At 40.9% G+C, this 25140-nt stretch overlaps 1 protein-coding gene across 3 annotated transcripts in view; it reads right to left on the reverse strand.

Moving 5' to 3' along the window:
• Nucleotides 1-982: 982 nt before the first annotated feature.
• The window catches only part of WASHC1 (WASH complex subunit 1), a 69462-nt gene continuing 45304 nt past the window's right edge, over nt 983-25140 (reverse strand). For 2 of the 3 annotated variants that reach the window (XM_039333363.1, XM_039333374.1), the window contains exons 3-11: nt 20848-20959; nt 19611-19757; nt 15664-15800; nt 12150-12285; nt 11098-11302; nt 8830-8983; nt 7094-7254; nt 4815-4883; nt 983-1928 (exon numbers count right to left, since the gene is read on the reverse strand). In XM_039333363.1, the coding sequence (XP_039189297.1) occupies nt 1780-1928; nt 4815-4883; nt 7094-7254; nt 8830-8983; nt 11098-11302; nt 12150-12285; nt 15664-15800; nt 19611-19757; nt 20848-20959 (1270 nt within the window). In that variant the 3' untranslated portion in view covers nt 983-1779. Of the gene's footprint in view, nt 1929-4814; nt 4884-7093; nt 7255-8827; nt 8984-11097; nt 11303-12149; nt 12286-15663; nt 15801-19610; nt 19758-20847; nt 20960-25140 lie in introns of all 3 variants that reach the window. The other variant, XM_039333355.1, reaches the window with a different exon arrangement.

Consider the following 25140-nt stretch of genomic DNA (forward strand, 5'->3'; position numbering starts at 1 on the left):
TGGTTGAATCCAACCACTCTGAATGAGTTTCACTCGGAAACAGCTATTTCAATTTCAAAATGTTTTCTATGCCACCAGCAGTCATCATTGCTAAAATCTGTGTGTGGGATATAATCGGTTATAGGTTCTCATTTTTTACTGAACCATGAGACATTTCAGTTTTCTCTTTCTTCCTGCCAGCATCAAAACCGGGCTCACTACAAAGGAAAAGGAAAACATCTGCCATGGCAGTGTTTCTCAATCTTGGCCATTGTAAGATGCATGGACTTCAACGCCCAGAATTCCCCAGCCATCAGAGCTGCTGGCTGGAGAATAGTAATAGTTGAAGTCCATGCATGTTACAATGGCCAAGATTGAGAAACACTGCTATATAGTGTATTAAGCAGGAAAGCTAGTGGTAAAGGCATCCCGTTAGCTTTTGAAGCACTACACTTCCATTAATCCCTTCACCCAAGGAATTCTTGGCTTCAGTTTGTTAACTACCCTTAAGCAAAAGCTGTTTAGATAGGTTTACTGTTATTGGTCAAAGTTAGCTTTGGGAGGATTGATGGAAAGGCGCTGCTAAAAAGCCCTTTTTAAAAAGTGCTTTGTAGGCAAATGCTAATTTTAAAAACTTCATCTAAAAGGGCTGGGCCACATTTTAGATGCACAGGCAAAAGGGGATTGAAAAACTGTAAGGTAGATACACGTCTACAACACTTTAAAGCAGTGTTTCTCATCCCCAGTAAGCTTTAAGATGTGTGGACTGGGAATTCTGTGAGTTGAACTTAACTGAGGTTGAGCAACGCTGCTTTAAACCAAAGACCAAAGCATGTTCTAGGAAAAGAGAAAGCTTCAAAGCATCTTTTTTTTTTTTGATCTTTGAATTGCTACACAGCTACATTAGCCAGTCCTTTCCTTCTTTAAATACTTGCTTTTATATTATTATTTTTAGCTTACTTGCATGAGATAGAAGGGGACACACAGTTTCGCAAACCAGAGAGGTATTCTAACATGGTTATAATTGCCCAGAAATCTCACTTAGGTGGATATCCTGAGAAACATTTCTACCGGTGTGCAAAGATACCCAGAACAACTGAACTGCTTAGTATTGTCTTAACACACTGAGTTTCCATCCTGATGCTGAAAACAAATACTATCTTCCACAACGAGTAATTGAAAGTAAGAAGACAGGACAAGGAAGTTAAAGCAAAGTGTGCTTTTTTTGAAAGAGGTTAATACTTTTTCCTATATTCAAGCTAACGATTCATCACTCTGGGTTCCAGTTTTGTCCCCTGAAATGGATTCTTATTGCACACAGATGCGAAAACAGGCTTCTTTCAGGTTTTCATTTAGGGCAGTCAAAGTAAGTAGTTGAATTAAATGATTATTTATATACAATAATTGCACCAAACAGACAAATATCCTTCTTTATAGAGCTGAAAAGGATATGAGTGTTGAAAGAAAATAGAAGCTGTTCCCAGCAGTAGCTGGCTACCCTTTGAAACCTCCCAGTTCCCAGCAAGCTGAGTCTTGCTACAGACGCCAAAATGCCTATAAACTTTTTCACATGCCATGTTCGACCATTTTCTAAGATGGAAACTGGCTGTCATCCCTGAACACAAGTTGCATAGTAGCAGGTTCTTCTAAGTGCGTAATTATGTTCACGTTGCTGTTCTGGATTGGATGGCAAAATGGCAATATGCACTGTTAAGTTAAGCGTTCTCAAAAAGATGGAAATGTCAAAAGAACAAGATGCGCCTCTGTTAAGCCTCCATATGTTGCCTTTTGAAGTACTGTCTAGGACTCCCAGTCATCCTCCTCTTCTCCAGCTGGTTGTTGTGGAGGTGGCAAGGGGGGGATGGTGTCTGAGATGCGGCCAAAGGCTCCAGCTGGCACGTTGGGCGCATTGCTGTCTCCACCAGCTGCTGGTCCTTTGCCTGAGATGCCTGTAGGAGAGAAGACAAAATGGAACATGGCAGGCCTGACAGTCTCATAAAATTGAGTTCAAGCCACTCAAAGTGAAGTTTTCCAATACTTCTTTTATTCTTGCCCAACAAGGCTACTCAAATAACTGTCCAAAAGGCTATTCAGGTTACTATGCCCAACAAGGCTATTCAAAGAAGTGCCCAACAAGGCTACTCAAGTTCCTGTAAGTATTGCTGCCCAACTAGGCTACTCATTTACACCAGTGTTTCCCAAACTTGACAATTTTAAGGCATGTGGACTTCAACTCCCAGAATTCCACAGCCAGCGTTGCTGGCTGTGGAATTCTAGGAGTTGAAGTCCTCATGCCTTAAAATTGTCAAGTTTGGGAAACACTGATTTACACAATACACTCTCAACACAGGTGATCAGGCTGTGTCAGAATGGGCTGGGAAGCAGACTCAGGCATCTCTTGCTCCAACAAGAGTTGTCTTGAACTTTGGGGTGTTGGTTCATTCCAGTCTTCTCTTTATACCCAATTTGTTTACTCAGAATCCATGCACATGGTACATCTTGCCCCAATCACATAAGAAACTTTACATTCTTACTTTATGTTCCAAGACTCCATGAAAAGTGCTATCCACTATACTCCTTACGCCCAATAATGTTCTACTTGGTATCACCAACAATAAATCATTCATGCACACATTCAGAATCTTTCCTTATCAATAGTACACTTTCCAGCAATGTGAGTCACCCAGTGAGTTCATGAAAACGCTAACTATAGTTGTATTACAGGCCCTCTATATTCATAACTTATATTTGTGATGTATTCATAACATATAACATAAAATATGTAACAACATCTAAATCAGTGGTTCTCAACGTTTTTAATGCCGCGACCCCCAACCGGTCGTAAGTCGAGGACTACTCAACCGGTCGTAAGTCGAGGACTACTCAACTGGTGCAGCACCGTTTGCAGAATGGGACTTTTGGCGGGCTCAGCAGGGCAGAGACAGCCTGGACAATTCCTATTGGCTTTTGAAAGCCAATAGAATTAGACTCTATTCAAGAGAGTCTATTCTATTGGCTTTCAAAAGCCAATAGAATAAAAGGGAGTAGCACAGCAAAGGAAAAGGGGAAAAAAATGGCGGACTGCATTGTTTGGTGACCCCCGTGAAATGGTCGTTTGACCCCAAATGGGGTCCCGACCCACAGGTTGAGAACCACTGATCTAAATGATAAGGATGGGGAAGTGCTAGCCCAAGCAAGAAGAACCAAGGCAGAAACACATCTCTTAATTTACTCAGAATTTTGCATCAAAAGAGGCAAATCACAAAAAACAATGGAAGTAAGATGTAAAAGCTGCTAAAGAGGACACTCTACTTAGAACACACATGGAAGCTTAAGTGCAGTGCTTTGAACCCAAAACCCAAAAAGTTCCAGAATCTCTGTGAGTACACCCCCCCACCCCCACCAATGCCTCCTCAAGCTGCATCTTTTCCTGGATTTGTAGGACAGGTATATGGAAATCAGTTGGAACTGAAGAAGCTGTGTGTGTGTAGGTTGTTGTTTTAATTGTTTGTATGACTGGGCAGCAATATAAATTTTCTTAAATAAAGTGCCAAGAACATACAACTTTATTCCACTTAAACCATTATTAACTAAACAATACAAAACACCTTGTATTTTGTCACTGCCTGCTTAACAAATGTTGACTTTCCTGGGATTATGGAGCAAAAAAGGAAAGTTCTAGCACATGCATGCTTATGTCTACTATTTTCTTGCTTTGAATTCAAAGTAGTCAACATTTCTATAAAAACCCAAATCCTATTGTGAAAAGCTTAAGGAGAGAATATTGCCGTGAGTCTTTTTGATTGTTGAATTTTCAGTCCCAGTGGCTCCAATCTGCCGGGCCAAAACTGAGGGATTCTGGGACATACAGTTCAACAAAGTCTTGGGGTAGTCACAGTTTTTTCACATTTGAGGCCTCCTAATCTTACTTGGGCTAAAACTTAAGGAAGATTTATTTTGCTTGATTCTATATGCAATACAGGTAGTCCTTGACTTACAATCATTTGTTTAGTGACCATTTGAAGCTACAAGGGCCATGAAAAAAACTGATTTATGACTGCTTTTCACACTTACAGCCCCACGGTCATGTGCTTGGCAACCGATTCATATTTATGACGGTTGCAATATCCCGAGGTCATGCAATCCCCTTTTGCGACAAGCAAAGACAATAGGGAAGCCATGTTCACTTAACAACCATGTCACTAACTCAACAACTGCACGGATTCACTTAATAGCTGTGGCAAGAAGGGTCACAAAATGGGGCAAAATTCACTTAACTCTCTTGCTTACCGACGGAAGTGTTAGGCTCGATTATAGTTGTTGAGGACTACCTGTCCTCAAAACCTTTCAGCCTTCCTTGTGTGGAATGCATCAATATCTGCTATTTCTCCTCTACAGCATTGTTCCCTTAACCAGGTTAACCAGACCAGATAAACACCTAGAGATGCAGCCACACATGATTAGCTTGTTTATTGCCAGCTTTCATTTTGTGTGTGCGTTTAGTTTTGTATGTTACAATATGTTAATTCACCCCTCTTATTTAGGTAATCGTTTAAATGGCAAACCCTAGAAAATGGGTTCATTCAAAAGAGGTTAAGTGTGTTATGTGAATGGAACTTTTTCGTCTTTTTCGTCAATGGAGCTCTGTCTTGATCCTCTCTGTCTCAAACACAGATAGTTTTTAATTTTAAAAGCATTGGAAAAATCCTGTAAGAAATTCCTAACTTGGTTTTGAATTCTAGTTAGAGTGAAAAGAAAACTTGGTTTTCTGCTAATAGGAAACCTTAGCTTTCCCCGGGGCAACCCTGGAGAGAAACGACAAGAAGCTTCTTTACCTTTGCGCCGGAGGACCAATTTGTTGAAGAGATCTGACATTAGGTCTCCACCTTGCCCAGTAGATCCCACTGGAGGAAACACAAAAAGAGAAATCCGACACAGAAGTCAACAAATGGGAGAAAATGAGGAATCAGCGGGTAAATCCATACACTTGGACTGAAGACTTCACATAGGATTGTTATCCCAATCTGCTCAGATATTAGCTACACTGGGAGAAAACGTCACAGGCATGCTCATAAAATAGTTTCCTGGGGGATGCTCCCCATCATCTCCTCTAGACCAATGATCATTACATTTGATTGAATCACCTTACACAAGAGTTGTAAAAACAAATTGCAAAGGAAATATACATGGTGGGGTGAGTGTGGGGCCTATGCTATTGATTTCATCATAGCATCCGAGTTTTAAAAAACTTAATACCCAATCATGGCCTTGTGCTGTGGGATTATTCTCTAATGGTTTGGTAGAATGTGCACAGAAGACTGGAGACTACCTTATAGAAGGATGATCAAACTGGATGGTCTGTGAAACCAGAGAGGGCAAACCTGCCACTTGTTAGCTTGCCTATGGCTCTTTATTATCTGTCTGTCTGTCTGTCTGTCTGTCTGCCTATCTGTCTGTCTGTCTGTCTGTCTGTCTGTATGTGTGTGTGTATGTGTATCTATCTGTGTATCTATCTATCTATCATCTATCAATCTATCTGTATGTGTGTCTATCTATCTGTGTATCTATTTGTGTATCTATCTATCTATCTATCTATCTATCTATCTATCTGTCTGTCTGTCTGTCTGTATATGTATCTATCTGTATGTGTATCTGTGTATCTATCTAACTGTATCTATCTATCTATCTATCTATCTATCTATCTATCTATCTGTGTATCTATCATCTATCAATCTATCTGTAAGTGTATCTATCTGTATGTGTATCTATGTGTATCTATCTATCTGTGTATCTGTGTATCTGTGTATCTGTATCTATCTATCTATCTATCTATCTATCTATCTATCTATCTATCTATCTATCTATCTATCATCTATCTATCAGTATGTGTATCTATCTGTCTATCTATCTATCTATCTATCTATCTATCTATCTATCTATCTATCTATCTATCTATCTATCTATCTATCTATCTATCTATCTAATTGTCTGCCCATTTTACTACAGCGTAACTTTTCAGCTGATGAAGGGAGCCTGGCTGCAAATAGTATAACAGTGGTGCTGCTAGATGTGACAATGGAGACCCAGGATATAAAGGGTACCAAATGAGCATAAATTTCACACTTTTGGGCATAGTTGTTTTTATTTGTCCAATTTAATCCAGCAGGATAAGCATGCCAGAGTCCCACTGACTAAGGAATGCTGGTTGGCAAGGCCTATGCTGGCTCAGGAATTCTGGGAGTTGGTCCACAAATCATAAAAGACTTAGGCCTGGAGCCCTTACAGATAGCATCTTCTATCTGTCTTAGTTTGTGGACTGTGTTATTTCCTATCATTTTAATTATGTTATTTATGATTGTAATTGTTTTTATTTTTTTTGAATATGTTTGCTACTCTTTGTCGCTTGCTAAAATGGGTGGCTATACAAAAATATTAAAAAATATTTTTAGTAAATAAATACAATGGATTAAGTGAATAAAAATAAAGTAAATAGATGTTCAGGTTGAATCAAGAAAACCAAAGACTGTGCTGTAAAAAAAAGCCAAATAACTTTTGCAAGAAACAGCTCATTTCCTATAACTTTCATGCTTCTGAATATATTTGCCAAACTTATTTTTCCTACTAAAAAAAGTGAGTTTGGGATAGAAACTAGTAATTATCATTATTTAGATAAGCTTGTCTTATACAAATAAAAATCCCCTTGAACCCGTAATTTGGATATCCATCTTCATACTACGTTAGTTTGGTCAGTCTAATTTTTTAAATCCAAATGAAAATAAACGTATGTGTTCTCGCCTCTAAGAATTAACCTGTGATTAAACGGCGTGGAACCCATCACCTTCCAGGTATTATCCAGAGTGTGGGATCCATCATCTCTGATCGTGGGAGGAACTGAAGGGAATCGGAGTTTAATAACCCTTTGAAGCCACAGACTTCTCTGCCATACAGTAATGCGTGCCCACAGTCAAATTATGGGTGAACTCTGAATATAGGGTGTAATGTATCATGCTAGCTACCATTCAAATGTCTGATAAATGTTTCAATGTTTGATTCCCCATGATGCCAGAAAGGTGGCCTATAGAAAGATGGCCCAGAGTGGAAGGATAGAAGATACCTTGCTCCTTCTCCTTCTGCTTTTTCTTTTCTAGTTTCCTCTCTTTGACATTACGGAGCTTGGCCTTCCCGATGCCACCAGCTTTGCGGATGGATTCCATAAGAGTGGCCCGGCCACTCGATGGGTTCACAACTTCATTTGGTGCTCTTTGAACAGCAGCGATAGAAAAGGAAATTAATTGCAGTACCCTTAGGTGCTGATGGCTACAGACAGAGGATGCCTTTCCCCTAAAATCTGCCGTTTTGCTTTTAGAGTTTTATCCTGATAGTCCTCGACTTATAACCACTCATTTAGTGACTGTTCAAAATTACAACGGCCCTGAAAAAAGTGACCTATGACCCTTTTTCACAGGACCCCTGTATCATCCCCATGGCCACGGGATCAAAATTTGGACACCTGAAACCTGGTTCACCTTTATGGCGGTTGCAGCGCCCCGGGGTCAAGGGATCACCTCTTGTGACCTTCTGACAAGGCAAAGTCAATGGGGAAGCCAGATTCACTTAACAATCATGTTATTAATTTAGCAACTGCAGTGATTCACTTCACAACTGTGGCAAGGAAGGTCATGAAATGGGGCAAAACTCACTTAGCACATGTCTTGCTTATCAACAGACGTTTTGGGCTCAACTGTGGTCATAAGTCAAAGACTATCTGTAGTCTGTGAGCCCTCGTCTTTCATCAAGCCATTGTCTATTTTCTCAACTTCTTCCTTGAGTGTTTTAGTTGGTTTCTAATGCCTGCTCTGGAGAAACCTATCCCATGGAATTCTCTACACATAGTATAATGCTCGCCACTCAGTGAACATTATACTCCATTCTCTTAATGCAAGGTTCTTACATTAATGTCCTCTCCTTCTGTGGGAGCTTCAGCTTTCCTAAGTAACAACCAGCATAATTGTTAGCAATTGTTCCCGGGGATGTAGGATCTGGTAATCAACATATGGAAGGCATAAAAGTTTTGGGAAAGCTAAACTAGTGCCTGTTAGCCCTGACAGCAGAATGGAAGCTGCATATTCTGATGACTTATGTGTCTCCAGCCTATCAACTGTCAGATGGAAACATAAGGAGTTGCTTATACACCTTGTGGTTTTCTTAGCTAGTCCCAGCTGGCTGTGCAGAAAAAGAAGCTACTCTAGATCAGGGGTTCTCAACCATGGCAACTTTAAGACTTGTGGACTTCAACTCCCAGCAAAGCTGGCTGAGGAATTCTGGGAATTGAAGTCCACAAGTCTTAAGTTGCCAAGGCTGAGAACCCCTGCTCTAGATGGACCCTGATCTGTTGCAGAAACTTCCACCTTTTTAATGCTTTTTCCAGGAAGGAGATGCCACCCAACTTTCACTGCAACTAACAAAACCTGATATAATGTGCTGACTAATTAGGGTTTAGCCAGGAATCGAAAAGCTATTGGTTTGAATCTCAGTCTTTCACACATCTCCTTCTCTTTTCCGTTCATAATATAATAGGAAAAGAATATCAGTGATTTCTCTTATAGAATGATTGTAAATATAATTAACTAGTTCACGTATCTGCAGCATTTTGAACATTGGCAATGTAACTATACTACAGTGCTGATCCTTCCTCCAAAACTATTGAACAAAAATCACACAGCCAGTTCTTCTGTTTCCTAGGACGTGTTGTCGTCTTCATGGGAAATACATATATTGCACGTGATAGCCGACTGCTCTCTCAATAGTAGCACTGAGTGGTTTCTCAGCTTTAATCCTCCAGTCTTACCGGATGGCAAGGTGCTGCTTCTGCCTTCTCTGGCTTGAGAATCAGTAGGGGCTGGCACTTGTGGAAGAGGGGGGGGAGGTGGGATGTTAACAGGAATTTCAGGGGGAGGGGGTGGAGGGGGAGGGGGAGGAGGGGGAGGTCCCCCCTGTTGAAGATCTAAAACAATAGAGAAGGGACACAAATTAGTATTCACAAATACCATGGAAATGCTCTGCTGATCTCTAGCTATTTGCGACAGTTTTAAAGTTTCAGTTCCTCAAAACTGCATTATTTCAGATCTGTACCTTCATGCTAGAACATCAAAAAATGAAGAAAGTAGCACTGGGTGGTTAATCACCACGGGACTTATTAGCACTCTCCCTAGGAAGTTTACACATTGTGCCAAGCCACCACAAGTTTGATTTGTCTTAATGTAAAGTGAAACTCTAGGCAGCAGGGACTGTAAATCAGTTTATTGCTTAAGTGAATCGTAGACCACAAATACTGCAATACGCCGACACCCTTGAAAGAGTAGAAAATCAACTAACTAAGAAGTGACACAACACAGCCAGGGGCCTTTCAGGCTGTTGAGTTCAACCCCATGCTCGGTACAGAAATCCAGATTAAAGCATTTGTACTAGATGGCTGACCGGCTTTTGCTTCAACACATTCAGTTAACCGTCTCCCTCAATAACTGGTTCCGCTGTCAAACTTATTTCTTATGATTAGGTACCTTTTCCAAGCATTCAGCTAAAATTGCCTTCCTGTCATTTTAAGATTATTATTTTGTGTCTGCTAGGATGATAGATAGTGACTATTTTTCTCTGCAACAGCCCTTCAGAAACTCAGTTGTCTTTATTAGGAGCTAAACAACCAATCCCAATCTTTTGAGAAGGCTTGGTTTTCAGTGCTAAAACCTGTTGCTTTATCAATTTGGAGAAAAGTTTGAATCCTGAAAGACTGGAGCTCTGAATTCAAGGCAGCATTCCAGAGTAGGAATATTACTTTCTTTGATTTGGAGAGTGAACCACTATTAATACAACCAATAACTGTGTTTTTTCTTTTTTGGCAGCAACCTCAAACTACAGACACACTCATACAAATCAAGGAAATGATTTGGCTTTTCAATAAACAAATAGTTTTACAGGTGGTTTATTGTCGGCCAGCTAGATGAATCTCACTGCTGCCTAAGTCTCATTAAAAACAAGAAGGATTACTGTTATCTCCATACTACTATTTGCAGATCTTCACAGGGAGCATAAAAGAAAGCTAGAGATACCTAGGGCCTTATTCTCTAAGCCAGTGTCTACAAGAAACATAGGCTTACTTAAAACGGATCAGTAGTTTGCCAATCTGCTAGAATGGGTGGGGAACTATGACTTGTGGACTTCATCTCCCAGAATTGTGGATTTCAACTCCCATGCTGGATCAAGAATTCTGGGATTTGAAATCCACATGTCATAAAGGGGCCATAGTTCCCCATCTCTGTGCCAGATGATAAAAAGCACAAGGATTCCTAATGTCAAAAGGGAATAAAAAAACCATAACATCTCCCCACCCACAATCAGCACCCAGCTGAGCATAGAGTACCTTCAAAATAAACATTAGACCAACAATCAAATAAACAATACCCCAGTCAAGGAAATGCCAAACAAGTCAACGTTAACAGCCTAACCAAAGAACCAGTAAGACCACCCCAGGTCAGGCCACTAGAATACAAACTGGGAGGAAACAGCACTCCTTACTAGCACTGATGATATTACCTAGTTTGGACAATGAAACATCTGCAAGAAAACAACCAAGCTCAAAGAGCATCAAGGACCTCACAATTCTTACTGATTATGTGAACGTTGTTTTTAGGTGCAAATGCAGGTAACAAGTTTTTATTTCCCCAAGACTTACAGAATCTCCTTGAGCAGAGCATCCAGATGGGATGAAGGCGAGAGTCAGGGCAGGGGTAACATTTGCACAAAAGGGCAGAACTGCCTCGTGACCATTTGATCCCACCCAGCCCTGCTTTTGGGGTTTTTTTTTTTTTTGTAATATATTTTATCGATTTTTTAAAAAACATAAATCACTTAATAATTGGTGCACAGTGTGTTGTCTGGGTTACATTTGCAAAACAATCATTAACCACTGATTTCTATAATCCATAATCCACACAGTTATATATTTAATGGTTATCTCTCAAAACAGTGAGAATTGTATTAACTCAATGTTTGCAAAAGAGGATATTTTGGGGAAAGCGGCCCTGCTTATTTTCCACTGTGCCCTTCAGGAGGGCTTACTACCTTGTCGGAAGTTCTCTGTGGGTTCCGTACTGAAGGTGGGCAGCTCAGGTATAGCAGCCCCAGGAGCAGAAGGTGCAATGCCGGGACCCAGATCTGCACTATACATGAGGTCTGCGGCAATGCCAGGCAAGTCAGGCAGATAGGATGGCACGTCTATCTCGGGCACTTGCCCCAGGTCTGGTACATAGAAATAATTTTCAGCCACCTGAAAAACAGGCACAAAATTAGAAACATCCAGAAATTCGGCTTCCAGAATTAGGTATGACAAGCTCTAAAAATTTTAAATGTGTATGCTAGAACCTTTATTGTACAGGTAGTCCTCAACTAGCCACCATTCAAAACTAGAATGGCATTGAAAAAAGTGACTTACAACCAATTCTTGCACTTATGACTTGCATCCCCGGGGTCATTTGATTAAAATTTGAGAGCTTGGTAGCCAACATGAGTTTATGATAATTGCAGCATCCTGGGCTCATGTGATCATCATTTGCGACTTTCCTAGCTAGCTTCTGACAAGCAAAGTCAATGGGAGAAGCCAAATCTGCTTCATTTCCATGTGATTCACTTAACAATCATAGCAAAAAGGTTGTAAAATCAGGCACGACTCACTTAAGAACCATCTTGCTTAGCAATGGAAATGTTAGTCCCAATGGTGCTAGTAAGTTGAAGAATACTGTACCAATAAATATTAGTAGCTTAGGGTTGAAATTAGGGGGTCCTTGGTGCCCTCTGAGTTTGGCTGTTTTCTTGCAGGCATTTCATTATCCACAGCACTGACGGTCTTACCTAGTTTGAGTAATGAAACATCTGCAAGAAAATAACCAAGCTCCGAGAACACCAAGGACTCCTCATTACTGTGCTGGTGTTCCCAGTATGCTCAGAGGATCCTCCCACATTGAAATCAAAAGTAGGCTTATTGCAAATCATATGGGCTATTGAAAAAAAAAATGTGAGTGTTTTGCCAAGATAGGTTCCCTATCAATTCTTGGGGATTTAGCAAGAGAGAAGCATGGGAATTTTTCTTCTTCTCTCATCCGGCTTAAAGAGCTCACCAGCTGATCGAGTTGTCCCCTCTTGGTGATAGAGAGGGGGGCGTCAAAAAGCTTTTCTTCTCTTTCTGTCTCCAGAGCCCCATGGGTCTTGGTCACTGCGCCAGCCAAAGGATCGAGAAAGACATACTTCTTATATCTGGGGAAGAACAAAAGAAGGAAAAGACAAGCTCATCTATTTACTACAAAGAGAACAAAGCAAAGACTCTTAGGCAGGGAAAATGTATTTTCTTCCATTATCAGTGTTTGCCATCCTTTTTACAGGCTCTCAAGTTAGATACAATGCTGGACTAACTTCCTGCCCACAGGGATTTCCATCTACCAAACAGAGGCAGTCCCGACCTAGGTCTGCCCCAATCGATCCTGGGTTATTTACCATAAAAACATGGGAGAAATACAATGTATTTTAAAAGCCCTGCAGACGCATATATATATATTTACTTTGCTCGTGTTTTGAGACTGTCATACAGACTTTAATAAAGAAAAACTGAAGCGGACAGTTTATCCAAGGGACCAAGGCAGAGGCACAAGCCTAAAATCTAGTTCACATTTAATTAGTTATATCACCGGGGTTCGTAGAGAAAGGGGCAAAAGCAATATTTTGAGAAGGCTACAAAATTAAAGAGGGATTTGCAAGAGTGGGAATAAACTTATCAACCTGTCAGTTTCTCTCCACTTAATGTAATCAGTTCTGCATCAGCTTTGACTTTTCTCCTTTTCTGCAACTCAAGACCGTAATCACTTCCTTGTGTGCAACTACTGTTTTATAAACATGACTTTGTTTAATGATAACAAAAATAGTCACAGGAAAGTGCAATAAAAAAGGAGGAATGAGGCTGGAGAAAAAGATGGACAAAGCAGAAAAGCATCAACGGGATTTAAGGTTGATGCTGAGAAATAAGGATGAGGACTGGAAACCTGACTTCAAGGTGGTAAAATTAAAGCAGAGGAGGACTGGGAGATGCTTTAAAACAATACCACCACACCTATTTGGTCACTCAGGGCTAACATAAAAATAAGCAGTGGCATGATAGCAGTGTTCCAGTATCTCAGGGGCTGCCACAAAGAAGAGGGAGTCAACCTATTCTCCAAGGTGCCTGAAGGCAGGACAAGAAGCAACGGATGGAAACTAATCAAGGAGAGAAGCAACCTAGAACTAAGGAGAAACTTCCTGACAGTTAGAACAATTAACCAGTGGAACAACCTGCCTCCAGAAGCTGACAATGCTCCAACACTGGAGGTTTTTAAGAGACTGGACAGCCAGATATAGGGTTTCCTGCCTGAGCAGGGGGTTGGACTAGATGACCTCCAAGGTCCCTTCCAACTTTTTTATTATTATTATTATTATCGATCATCGCACAGTCAGCCAGATGTTCTGACTGGATTTGGCATTTTGTCTACCTATCGAGTCCTTACCCAGGACCTGGGATAGGCAGATGTGGATGTTTGATGGTATTACAGATATCGTCGCAGGATGGAAGCAGTTCCTAGTAAGGCCGCCTTTTGCAATTGACTAATAGCGAATTTGTCAATGCCAATGGTGTTCAAGTGGTGCTCCAGTTGTTTTGGGATTGCACTCAAGGAGCCTATGACTATTGGTACTACCCTTGCTTGTTTTTGCCACAGTCTTTCTATTTCTATTTGTAGGTCTTTGTATTTTGTTATCTTCTCCAGTTCTTTCTCTTCTATTCTGCTGTTTCCAGGCACTGCCACATCCACTATCCAGACTTTTTTGTCTTTCTTATCAACAATTGTTAAGTCTGGGGTGTTATGTTGCAGGTGCTAGTCTGTTTGAATTCTGAAGTCCCAGAGCAGTTTAATTTTATCATTTTCTATGACTTTCTCTATTTTATGATCCCACCAGTTTTTGCTTGCAGGCAAATGATATTTTTTGCAGATCTTCCAATGCACCATTGTTGCTACTTTGTCATGCCGCTGCTTGTAATCAGTTTGTGCAATCTTCTTGCAACAGCTTACCAAGTGGTCCACTGTTTCTTCAGCTTCTTTGCATAGGCGGCACTTACTGTCTGTTGCTGTCTTCTCAATTTTGACTTTGTATGCATTTGTCCTTAAGGCTTGGTCTTGTGCAGCTAGAATTAGTCCCTCGGTCTCTTTCTTCAATTTTCCTGCTCTTAGCCATTGCCAGGTTTTATTATTATCTGCTTTCCCAGCTATTTTTTTCATGTATTGGCCATGTAGTGCTTTGTCTTCCCATGCCTCTATTCTGTTCTTCATTGGTCTTTCTTGTAGGCCAGTTTGGTCTCTCCAGTAGTCAGTAAGCCTTCCTGATATACTAATTTCAGTGCATCTTCATCATTGTTCTTCAGATATTCTTCCAAAGCCATTTTTTCTTCTTCAACCATCTGATGTACTTGTAGCATTCCACGCCCACCTATTTGCCTTGGTAGGTAAAGTCTATCAATGTCACTATTATTATTATTATTATTATAAAAATGGGTTCAGGACCACATTCCTAGGACTGTCTTACTCTTTAATCAGCTGAGGGGTGTTCCTGAGGCTATTTCTTATTTTAGGCCCATTAATCCTATCTGAAGGCTTAAGGCAATTTACAGGTAGTCCTTGACTTATGACCACAGTTGAGCCCAAAGTTTCTGCTGCTAAGTGTGACCGTTGTTAAGTGAGATTTGTTGCATTTCACGACCTTTCTCGCCACAGTGGTTAGGTGAATCACTGCAGTTGTTAAGTTAGTAACGTTAGTGTCAACGCTGCTAATATTGAATATTCTTGCCTTGACAATATATGCAGAACTGTCTGGTATTTTTAGAGTTAACTCAGTTGACAGTGAAAGGGGAGGAGAATATAAGGAAAGCGGGGGGGGGGGGAGAAAGGAAGTGAATCTTTGCCCTCCAAGTTAATTGGAAGATGTGAATCATGACCCCAAAATAGGGGAGGGGAAATGCCTGGAATGTTATGTGCAAAGGAAGGGAAATTCAGATCTTAGCATGGTGTCATGTGGTCTGATTAACGAAACACTTCAAAGGCTTTTTAGGCTAAAAAAATGCCTGAAAGTTCTTTGAAGTGTTTCGTTAATCAGACACATGACAGTTAGTTAAGTTAGTTAAGTAAGTTCGTAAAGTTAGTTAAGTGAATCTGGCTTCCCCATTGACTTTGCCTGTCAGAAGGTCGCAAAAGCGGATCACAGGACCCCAGGACCCTGTGACCGCCCTAAATATGAAGCCGTTGCCAAGCATCCCAATTTTGATCACGACGCCATGGGGATGCTGCAACGGTCGTAAGTTTGAAAAACGGTCATAAGTCACTTTTTTATAACTTCGGATGGTCACTCAATGAACGGTTGTAAATGGAGGACTACCTATATTTGCTTAACTTACTGCCAGACACCAATGCTGGCTTTTGGGTGGCACAATCAAGGGAACCCTGGGGAACTCAAAAGGATGGGGCCGTCACGTTCAACCTTATGGATTCCCGCCCTCTCCCTAGGAATCCTTTCCCTGTTGAGGGAAGAGGAAGGCGGAGAACTACGGAGGACACTTACAAGTTCTCGGTGGTATTGAAGAGCAGCAGGGAGCTGAGGGAGCTAATGTTTCTGGGAAGGCTGCCCAGGCCTTCTTCTGCGTCGTCTTCATGACGGACTCTGGTGGTAACTGAAACCGGGAAGTACTTCAACTTCTCCTGCAAAATTCAAGCCACACAGCTGTCAACATCCCAGCAGCCTTTTACTTCGGTTGTTGTGATTAGGCCAGGGGTAGGCCACCTTGGCTCTTTTATGATCCGTGGACTTCAACTCCCAGAATTCCTGAGCCAGCCATGCTGAGGAGAAATGGGGAGGTTTCCAAGCTGAGCCATGCTGTCTCAGGAATTCTGGGAGTTGAAGTCCGCAAGTCATGAAGGGAGCCAAGGTTGCCTACCCCTGGGTTAGCCTGAACCAGACATACCTGTCAACATCCCAGCAGCCCTTTAATTCGGTTGTTTTGATTAGGCCAGGGGTAGGCCACCTTGGCTCTTTTATGACCCGTGGACTTCAACTCCCAGAATTCCTGAGCTTGGCTGGCTCAGGAATTCTGGGAGTTGAAGTCCACGGGTCATAAAAGAGCCAAGGTGGCCTACCCCTGGATTAGGGGTTTAAAAAAACCTAAAGCTACCAAGGCCCCTCAGACTCACAGGCCTCTTTCTTTCAATGCCCATCACTTTCCTGCTGCTGGCTGTCACCTGTAGGATGGGGAAAGGTCAGTATAATGACATCTCATGGCTTTGTTGTAATATCAGACTTAATAAATGAGAGGGAGGGACTGGGGTTCAAAAAGCAGCACATACACAAACAGCATGCCAACTTCTTTGTCAGTCCAACTTGAAATGTAGGTTAGAATTCAGGCAACTAATTCCTGCATTTGTGGTTCTGGTTCCCATACGTTACTGGAAATCAGTTTGCTGCAATCCAACTTTTGCCCCTTACTACACACTATCCAACTCCTGTAGTCTCTTTTCCAAACTGACTGCTCTCACCTTATCACGCACCTGTACAGTCTCTGTTTAGCCCAGGGGTAGGCAATCTTGGCTCTTTTATGACGTGGACTTCAACTCCCAGAATTCCTGAGCCAGCCATGCTGAGGAGAAATGGAGAGGTTTCCAAGCTGAGCCATGCTGGTTCAGGAATTCTGGGAGTTGAAGTCCGCAAGTCATGAAGGGAGCCAAGGTTGCCTATCCCCTGGGCTAGCCTGAACCAGGTATTTTAGGAAGCCTGAAGTCCTAGAGAGTCACTATCAAATGTAAACAATATTGAGGTGAGTAGATTAATATTAAAATAAAAAAAATCTTAGTGTATTTACAAGAGGTGAAGTATTTTCATGAAGTATTTTCAAAGTGTTTTGTGGTCTGGGGACATGTGACATCTCTAAAACTCTTGTTATCTTAATAGGAGTGATCTCAACCGATGGATGGGTTAAAAAAATATATATCACAAAAAATAAAGTAACTGCTTGTAAACAACTTGTAGCGTTCAGAGGATGCTTTTACTCATTTGTTCCTAATATGCAGAAAAAAAATGCCTAAAAGTAAAAAAACTGCAAATTACCCAAAAATATAATTCTTCAAGTTATATTTTTTTGATGCAGGCCTTAAAAATGCACTTTTTTTTCTGATGTAAGCTCTCCTTTTAGACATAATTAACTGCTGCACTGTACAACATATAACTTTCGGTAGCCAACTTTATTTCCATATGTGTACTTTCAGCAGTTTTTTCAAGGAAGGAAAATTAATCTTAGCTGATTTTTCTCTACTGCAAAGCCAGACGGGGAAAAAAAAAAGCCCAAATCTGCTTCCAGGGAACAATTTCCAACTTTAGCAGTTTTCAGATGGGTGACTTTGGACTTTCAGAATTCCCCAGCAAGCATGATGGGAATTCTGGGAGTTAAAGTGCACATATCTTGAAGATGTTCAAGGTTGAGAAACACTATTGTAGATAAAAGGACAGTGTATTTGATCAATGTGTAGGTCAAGTTTCAAGTAGAAAAGAAGGGAAAAGCTATTTTGGGTGGACTCTAAAGCTCTCTGCATATCTTGTACATTAGTGCACTGAGTTCCGAGGCTAGGCTGAAATATTCATGCTACTTTTACCCCGACTGATTTTGCTTCCATTAAACTACAGAAAAATGCAAAGTGCTGAATTATTCAACAGCAGCTTATTTGGGGGGTTTTGAGAAAGAAAACAGAATGTGAGCCTGAAGCAGCTTCATTGCCTTTGTCTGGTAGGACAGCTTTTCCCTCTGCATTAGGATCCAGATGTATACATCAGTGGTATCCCAAGAAATTAACATCATAAAATAAATTCTCTGGGGGATGGAATGTGTCCTTGGAGAACTGTTAAAAGAAAACAAAAATCTCTACAGTATTAGTTGCTCTTCTTTGTTGTTGCCTGTCCTATGCAGTTACAGGAGACTCCCAAATATTGGAAAAACTGCCAGCTTAATTTTAACTCATCCGTTCAGAAGAATGCACTCAGGACTTAGGCAGAGTCCAACCCAGAAACTACAATTTTATTTATGGAAGTTCAGTGTCTGGAACAAAGACTGTACAAAAATGAAGCACTAATTCGGAGCCACTAATAACCAGAGATGCACAAAACAAAACCACAAACAACTTCCTGCTATGGAAGATTTATTTCTGGAAAACCCGTTGAACACCCCAAAAATGACTAGATCAGAGGAAGGCCCAGAGGAAAAATGGAATATTCCAAAATTTACCAAAAGATTTTACATACTCATTAATAAATATCTAAAAAATCCTACACTTTCAAAAAATAGAGCCTGAAAAGGCTCTAGACCAGTGGTTCTCAACTTGTGGGTCGGGACCCCATTTGGGGTCGAACGACCATTTCACGGGGGTCGCCAAACAACGCAGTCTGCCATTTTTCCCCCCTTTTCCTTAGCTGTGCTACTCCCTTTTATTCTATTGGCTTTTGAAAGCCAACAGAATAGACTCTCTTGAATAGAGTCTAATTCTATTGGCTTTCAAAAGCCAATAGGAATTGTCCAGGCTGTCTCTGCCCTGCTGAGCCCGCCAAAAGTCCCATTCTGCAAACGGTGCTGCACCAGTTGAGTAGTCCTCGACTTACGATCGGTTGGGGGTCGCGGCATTAAAAAGGTTGAGAACCACTGCTCTAGACTACAGGCAGAAAAGAGCAGGCCATAGCAAAGGGAAATGGGAACTTCCCCATCACTCCTTTCTCCACTCATACAGACACTGACTAGATCAGAAAACATAATTCAGGTGATTTGACACTCTGACCACCACACTGTGTCCTAAGCTTTTATAAAAAATGGAAAAAACCAATAAAACTTTTATTTTTTTAAAAAAGAAAGAAAACATAATTCAGGGATGCAATTTATCCCACACGTCTCAATGATACAATCAGTGAACACAAAAGATAGTTTGTGTGTACAATATACAAACAGAAGATTAGTTATAAGAGCCCTGGTGGTGCAGAGGGTAGAATGCAGTACTGCAGGCTGACTCTGCCCACAGTCTGGAGTTCGATCCTGACCAGTTCAAGGTTGATTTAGCCTTCCATCCTCCTGAGGTAAGTAAAATGAGGATCCAGATTGTTGGGGGCAATAGGCTGACTCTGTAAACGGCCTAGAGAGGGCTGTAAAGCACTATGTATATAAGTGCTATTGCTATTATTTATTTACTTATTTATGCATATGACTGAATACTGTACAGTCATAAAAGTGCAAGGGAGTCATTTAAAAAATATTTTCACAGAATCCTTTAGGGGCTACAGAATAGTCCAAAAAGATTCTTATATAAAGAAGGTCTTTTTTTTCTAATCCACGCAATACTTTTGCTGCCTGGGACCTCTTCAGGCAATTCCTGCCCTGATTCAGGACTTTGCTGTCTGGCGCCATCAAAAACCCAAAGCAAAGAGAAGCCTCTTGAGTAAAGAAATGTGACCGTGTCCTCTGACTTCTCTTTGACTATCCTTACCTGTAAGGACTTCTCATCCAATGGTCTGTGCTTGCTCTGAATCTTGTGCCTCGGTTGTTTCTGTGCCTCTGGATCCTGAGCGCCAGTGAAGATGGAAGCATATTCTTGCAGCCGTTCTGGTGCAGGGTATTTGGAGCTGGAAAACACCTAGGAGAAAAAAAAATAGGAGGAGAGAATGGAAGAAAAGAAAGTAGGTTGCCAGCACACAATCAAGACAGTCTGGTGGCTTTTAACAGAAAAAGAAACATACATAGTTAATGTGCTAATACAGACATAGCAACTATGAACCATCTCAGAATTTGATTCCTTACCTACAAAATAATCTACAAGACTCTGATACAGGTAGTCCTAGACTTAAGACCACAATTGAGCCCAAAATTTCCATTGCTATGTAAGACAGTTTTTAATTGAGTTTTGCCCCATTTTATGATATTTTTGCCACAGTTAAGTGAATCACTGCACTTGTTAAGTGAATCTGGCTTCCCCCATTGATTTTGCTTGTTGGAAACCGACTGGGAAGATTACAAATGGTGATCCCAGGACAGTGCTGCTGTCATAAACGCGTACCAGTTGCCAAGTGTCCGAATTTTGATCAAGAGACCATGGGGATGCTGCAACAGTCATGTGAAAAACAGTCACTTTTTCAGTGCTGTTGTAACTTCAAATGGTCACTAAACAAATTGTTGTAAGTTGAGGACTACCTATACAGGGCAAATGCGACCTAAGTATTTGTATGGATAGACATAAGTATTAGTATGAATGAATTACAACTGGGGGCAACTATGATGCCAGCTAGAGTGGTAGGATTCAGTTCCAAGTTCTGTCTCAATTTACTACCAGTTTGTTAACTGCACTGGGCAAGCCAGTCTCTGGCTTAACATTCCAGACGTTTGCTAGTATAATATCTGGATGCTTGTAATAATGCTTAAAAAATACTGCTGAGAGACAAAGAGGCTATGGAGTATAACAAAACAGTGGAAATAAACAGACTTACTACCCAATCCCCAAACTAGATCATGGCTATTATAGAAGGCAACAGATTAGAGCACCTTCTTTCCTTAATAACCAAGATATTGATTACTACTGCAACCACTTTGTAGTTTGCATTTTTTTTAAAAAAAAAAACCATTCATGCAATTGGGGACTGTGTGGCTGCTGTTACTGGAAGCTTGGCCTTTAACCACAGATTAATGGAAGAAACACCATTCAAAAGAACTATTGCAATAGGCATCCAAACCTTAATAGCCTTTTTGCTGCCCTTTATCTTCTCAATTTTGGCTTGAGCAAGGGTGACCCGCTCATTGATTGCTCGTAGCTGTGCTCGGCTGACTTCCACTTGTTGGGAGATCCTAAAAATCAATCAATCAATCAATCAATTTAAAGCAGCATTTAACAAAAGAGCAACAAGAAAGAGTTCACTGGTTGGTATACAGATTAAGTAAAACAATGTCTTTCCAATAAAATAGCTATCATTTAAACACCATCAATTGCCTTCTTTCCCCTGATAAGACCAAACAAGACAAAGGTTGCTGTAATTTTCCAATAAGCTCATCAAATAGCAGTAGCATTGAAGCTTATATACCACCCCATAGCAGTTCTGGGCGATTTATAATGTAGAAGCATTATTTTCATATTGCCGCCAACATTCTGGGTCCTCATTTTACCGATCTCAGAAGGATGGAAGTCAACCTTCAGCTCCATCAGGATCGAACTCGAGGCAGTGAGCAGAGTCAGCCTGCAATACTGCTATCAAGGTTGAATTGCTAAGATGCATGCTAACTTCTAGTGCTACTCAACTCGCCACAGAAACAGGAGGAGAGGGGTAGAAAGCATGGGGAGGAAATAGGATTCTAAGAAGCCATCCATGGACTGTGAGAGCCTACAAGAATGCCAAGGTCACTAATGCAGGTGGAGAAGTGGACTGTTCCCATAACAAACCAAAGATATATGATTGGGCAATGTGAACATCTGGTGGGTGGGGGTTAAGAAAAGCTATTGTTAACTAGGCAAAATTTCGTGTGGGAAAACCAGAGCTGGTTTTGCTTCTTTAGTTCTGAGATGTGAAGCAAAAAACAACAACACCCAACTCTCAGGAATGGGTGTTCAGGTTTGAGAGAAAAGAAGAAAGAAACTGGATTCAATTTGTAAGTCAGATGCAAATAGAGTTAAGGCTATAGAACTGCTTCCTTTTGCAACAAACTATTTCTTCTACATTACGTTGTCTTCATCCCAATTTCATCCATTTGACTTTCTTGTCAGCTCCACAAAATCTTGGAGCAAGAAGCCCTTACCAAGCTTTCCTTACCCTCCCTTTAACCTTATACATAGTTTCTAAGACTACTAGTAAGAACAGCTCAGAAGCTGTGGTAAATGTAGCAACCTGGCTTCAAGCAGTGAAGAGTTGGCTGAGTAACATCATGCCAGTGTTTTAGTTGCTACCAAAAAGCTCTGGGTCCAATTTAAGGTGTTGGTTTTAATTATTGTACCAGCATTGAAATTCTGAGGTCGTTCCCTTGCTGATCTAATCTCTTGTGTATTTTATGTTTTTAAATTGTAATTAGTTTTAAATTAATTTTAATTTTTAAAAACTTTAATTAGATATCTCTCCAAGGTAAGGAAAACTCTAACTCAGCCTTCCCTATGTGCTCATCTCAAGAGGAATGGCAGCATTCCTCATGAAGGAGGGATATTCTACTTTCCAATCCTCATGAAGTAGGGGTATCAGTTCTACACAGTAGAAGGCCTTGTCTACTTATTTCCCTTTTATTACATGGTTAAAACCACTATGTTCTAGTGAATCTTTGGGGTAGTGGATCTGGGTACCACTAGAACTTTTTGGTAGTGTTTGGTGATTACTGTTTGTTTGCCTCCAACACTGGAAGCTTTTAAGGAGAGAGCGGACAATTCTTTGTCTGAAATTGTGTACGGTCTCCTGCCTGAGCAGGGGCTTGAGCTAGAACAGTGGTTCTCAACTTGTGGGTCGGGACCCCATTTGGGGTCGAACGACCATTTCACGGGGGTCGCCAAACAACACAATCTGCCATTTCCCCCCCTTTTCCTTGGCTGTGCTACTCCTTTTTATTCTATTGGCTTTTGAAAGCCAATAGAATAGACTCTCTTGAATAGAGTCTAAATTCTGTTGGCTTTCAAAAGCCAATAGGAATTGTCCAGGCTGTCTCTGCCCTGCTGAGCCCGCCAAAAGTCCCATTCTGCAAACGGTGCTGCACCAGTTGAGTAATCCTCAACTTACGATCGGTTGAGTAGTCCTCGACTTACGACCGGTTGGGGGTCGCAGCATTAAAAAGGTTGAGAACCACTGAGCTAGAAGAAGAAGCTTACTGTACATTTCTACAATTCTGTTTTCCCTTCATCATTATGGGGTAGTGAGTGTAAGTTAATGAGGAAAAAAATGAATTTCAACAACTGTAGAATTAGGCTGCAGCATAACAAAACTGACAAAGCCGAAGGGGGTCTAAATATTTTCTGAATGCACTTAACATAAGCATATATATAAAACAATAGATAAATAAAATATGAGGCGATATACTGTGTATGATTGTCAAGTGACTAATACAGATCTGACTGGCCAAGGAAAGTCTTTCAAAAAGTAAATAATTATTATATCCAGAACAGAGAGCCAGTGTGGTGTAGGGGTTAAGGCACTGGGCCAGAAATCAGATGAGTGTGTTTTACTTCCATTTCAGGCACAAAGCCAGCTGGGTGACCTTGGGCCAGTCATTCTCTCTGGGCTCTAGGAAGGGGGTAATGGCAAACCACTTCCAAAATCTTGCCAAGAAGTCTGCAGGGATAAATCCAGACAGTTGTCAAGGAGTCAACACTGACTCAAAGGCACAATCAATCAATAACCCAGAATAGTCATCATGCAAATGAAATGTCCCCAAAAAGAAAACCATAAAAGTATTCATTTACACATTTGAGCATATTTGTATGTAATATTTAACAAATACCTGTAAATAATTTAACATCTTCTTTTTAACAAGAAAAAAAGTTCCTTGTTAAGCCGGCTAGAACAGATGAAACCATCTTCTCTCCAAATAAAATCCAGCCTAAAATACTAGCCTTACAAATGAAACCACGTCAGGTTTCTCTGAATTATTAAAGCTGAGGTTGGAAACAAAGAACCGTTATAATCCTTCACACTAAGCCAATGAAAGAGTGATTGATATTTGCAGAAGACAGATTAATGTCCTCCCCTTCCCCAATTTTGCAAAATAAATGTATTGAAATTAAAGGACAGAAACAATGTGCTGATGAAGGGGGACACCAATCATATTCACTGACAGTCAGCCTCTGTTGCAGAAAACCAGCATTTAGATCAGGCAGTCCTGATTCATTATTTTTCCAGCTTCAAGGATTCTAGGCTGAATGTGAAAAAAAAAAAAGTGCTGTTACAACCTGGAGAGTAATTTACAGGATTGTCAGTATTTTATTTATTTATTAATCCAATTTACATGGTCACCCATCTATCATGTTGAACTAAATAAAAACAAGAGATTCCTAAAGAAATTCAAATAGAACTATATCAAGCCTCTCAAAATCAGATACACATAGCCATGCCAGAGCCCCATACTAACATCCTGACCCAGACCTTGGGGGAAGAACCAGATCTTCACAGCCTTGGAAAGGGCCAACAGAATAGGGGTCACATATATTTTGGGGAAGAGACTGATACGTAGGGCAGGTGCCATGACAGAGAAGAGTCAAATGGTGTTGTTTGGAACCTGGAACATGTCCTCTCTGCCAGATCTGGTAGGATGGGTGGAAGCCACAGAAAAAGATGGTCCCTGTCCTGGTACCCTGTCCTGTGGTCTTTAAAATGACAAACAGCACCATCAATTGTGCTGGGAGACAGTGTAACTCATGTAGTCATGATGTGGATGTACCATGTGATGCCTCATACTGCACACACCACTACATTCTGGACCAGCTGAAGCTTCTGAAAGCTCTTCAAGGTTAGTTCCAGTATTTTGAATAATTTTTTATCTCAATTTTATTTTTGGTCAATTCCAGGTAGTACTTAATACAGTAATATATGTAATATAATGTATGCATGCCTCCTATTTTCCCTACAACAATCCTTTGAAGTAAGTTGAGCTAGCCCAGTCATCCAGCTGGCTTTAATGATTGAGGGTGAACTGGGGCTCATGATTTCCCAGTTAATAGTCCAGCATTTAGCCACTACACCATACTAGCTCCAATATAAGGAAGATGTTTATTCACAAATTGTCTCCAAGTATTTAGGACCATAGCATACACCATATCTAAATTTTCAGTACCCTGGACAGAACTGATGCATATTGATGACTAAAACATTTAGAGCAGTGGTTCTCAACCTTTTTAATGTTGCGACCCCCAACCGGTCGTAAGTTGAGGACTACTCAACCGGTCGTAAGTCGAGGACTACTCATCTGGTGCAGCACCGTTTGCAGAATGGGACTTTTGGCGGGCTCAGCAGGGCAGAGACAGCCTGGACAATTCCTATTGGCTTTTGAAAGCCAATAGAATTAGA

The sequence above is a fragment of the Crotalus tigris genome, unplaced genomic scaffold, assembly GCF_016545835.1.
Source record: "Crotalus tigris isolate CLP2741 ecotype Arizona unplaced genomic scaffold, ASM1654583v1 scf7180000017625.6296891, whole genome shotgun sequence".
Taxonomy (NCBI): Eukaryota; Metazoa; Chordata; class Lepidosauria; order Squamata; family Viperidae; genus Crotalus; species Crotalus tigris.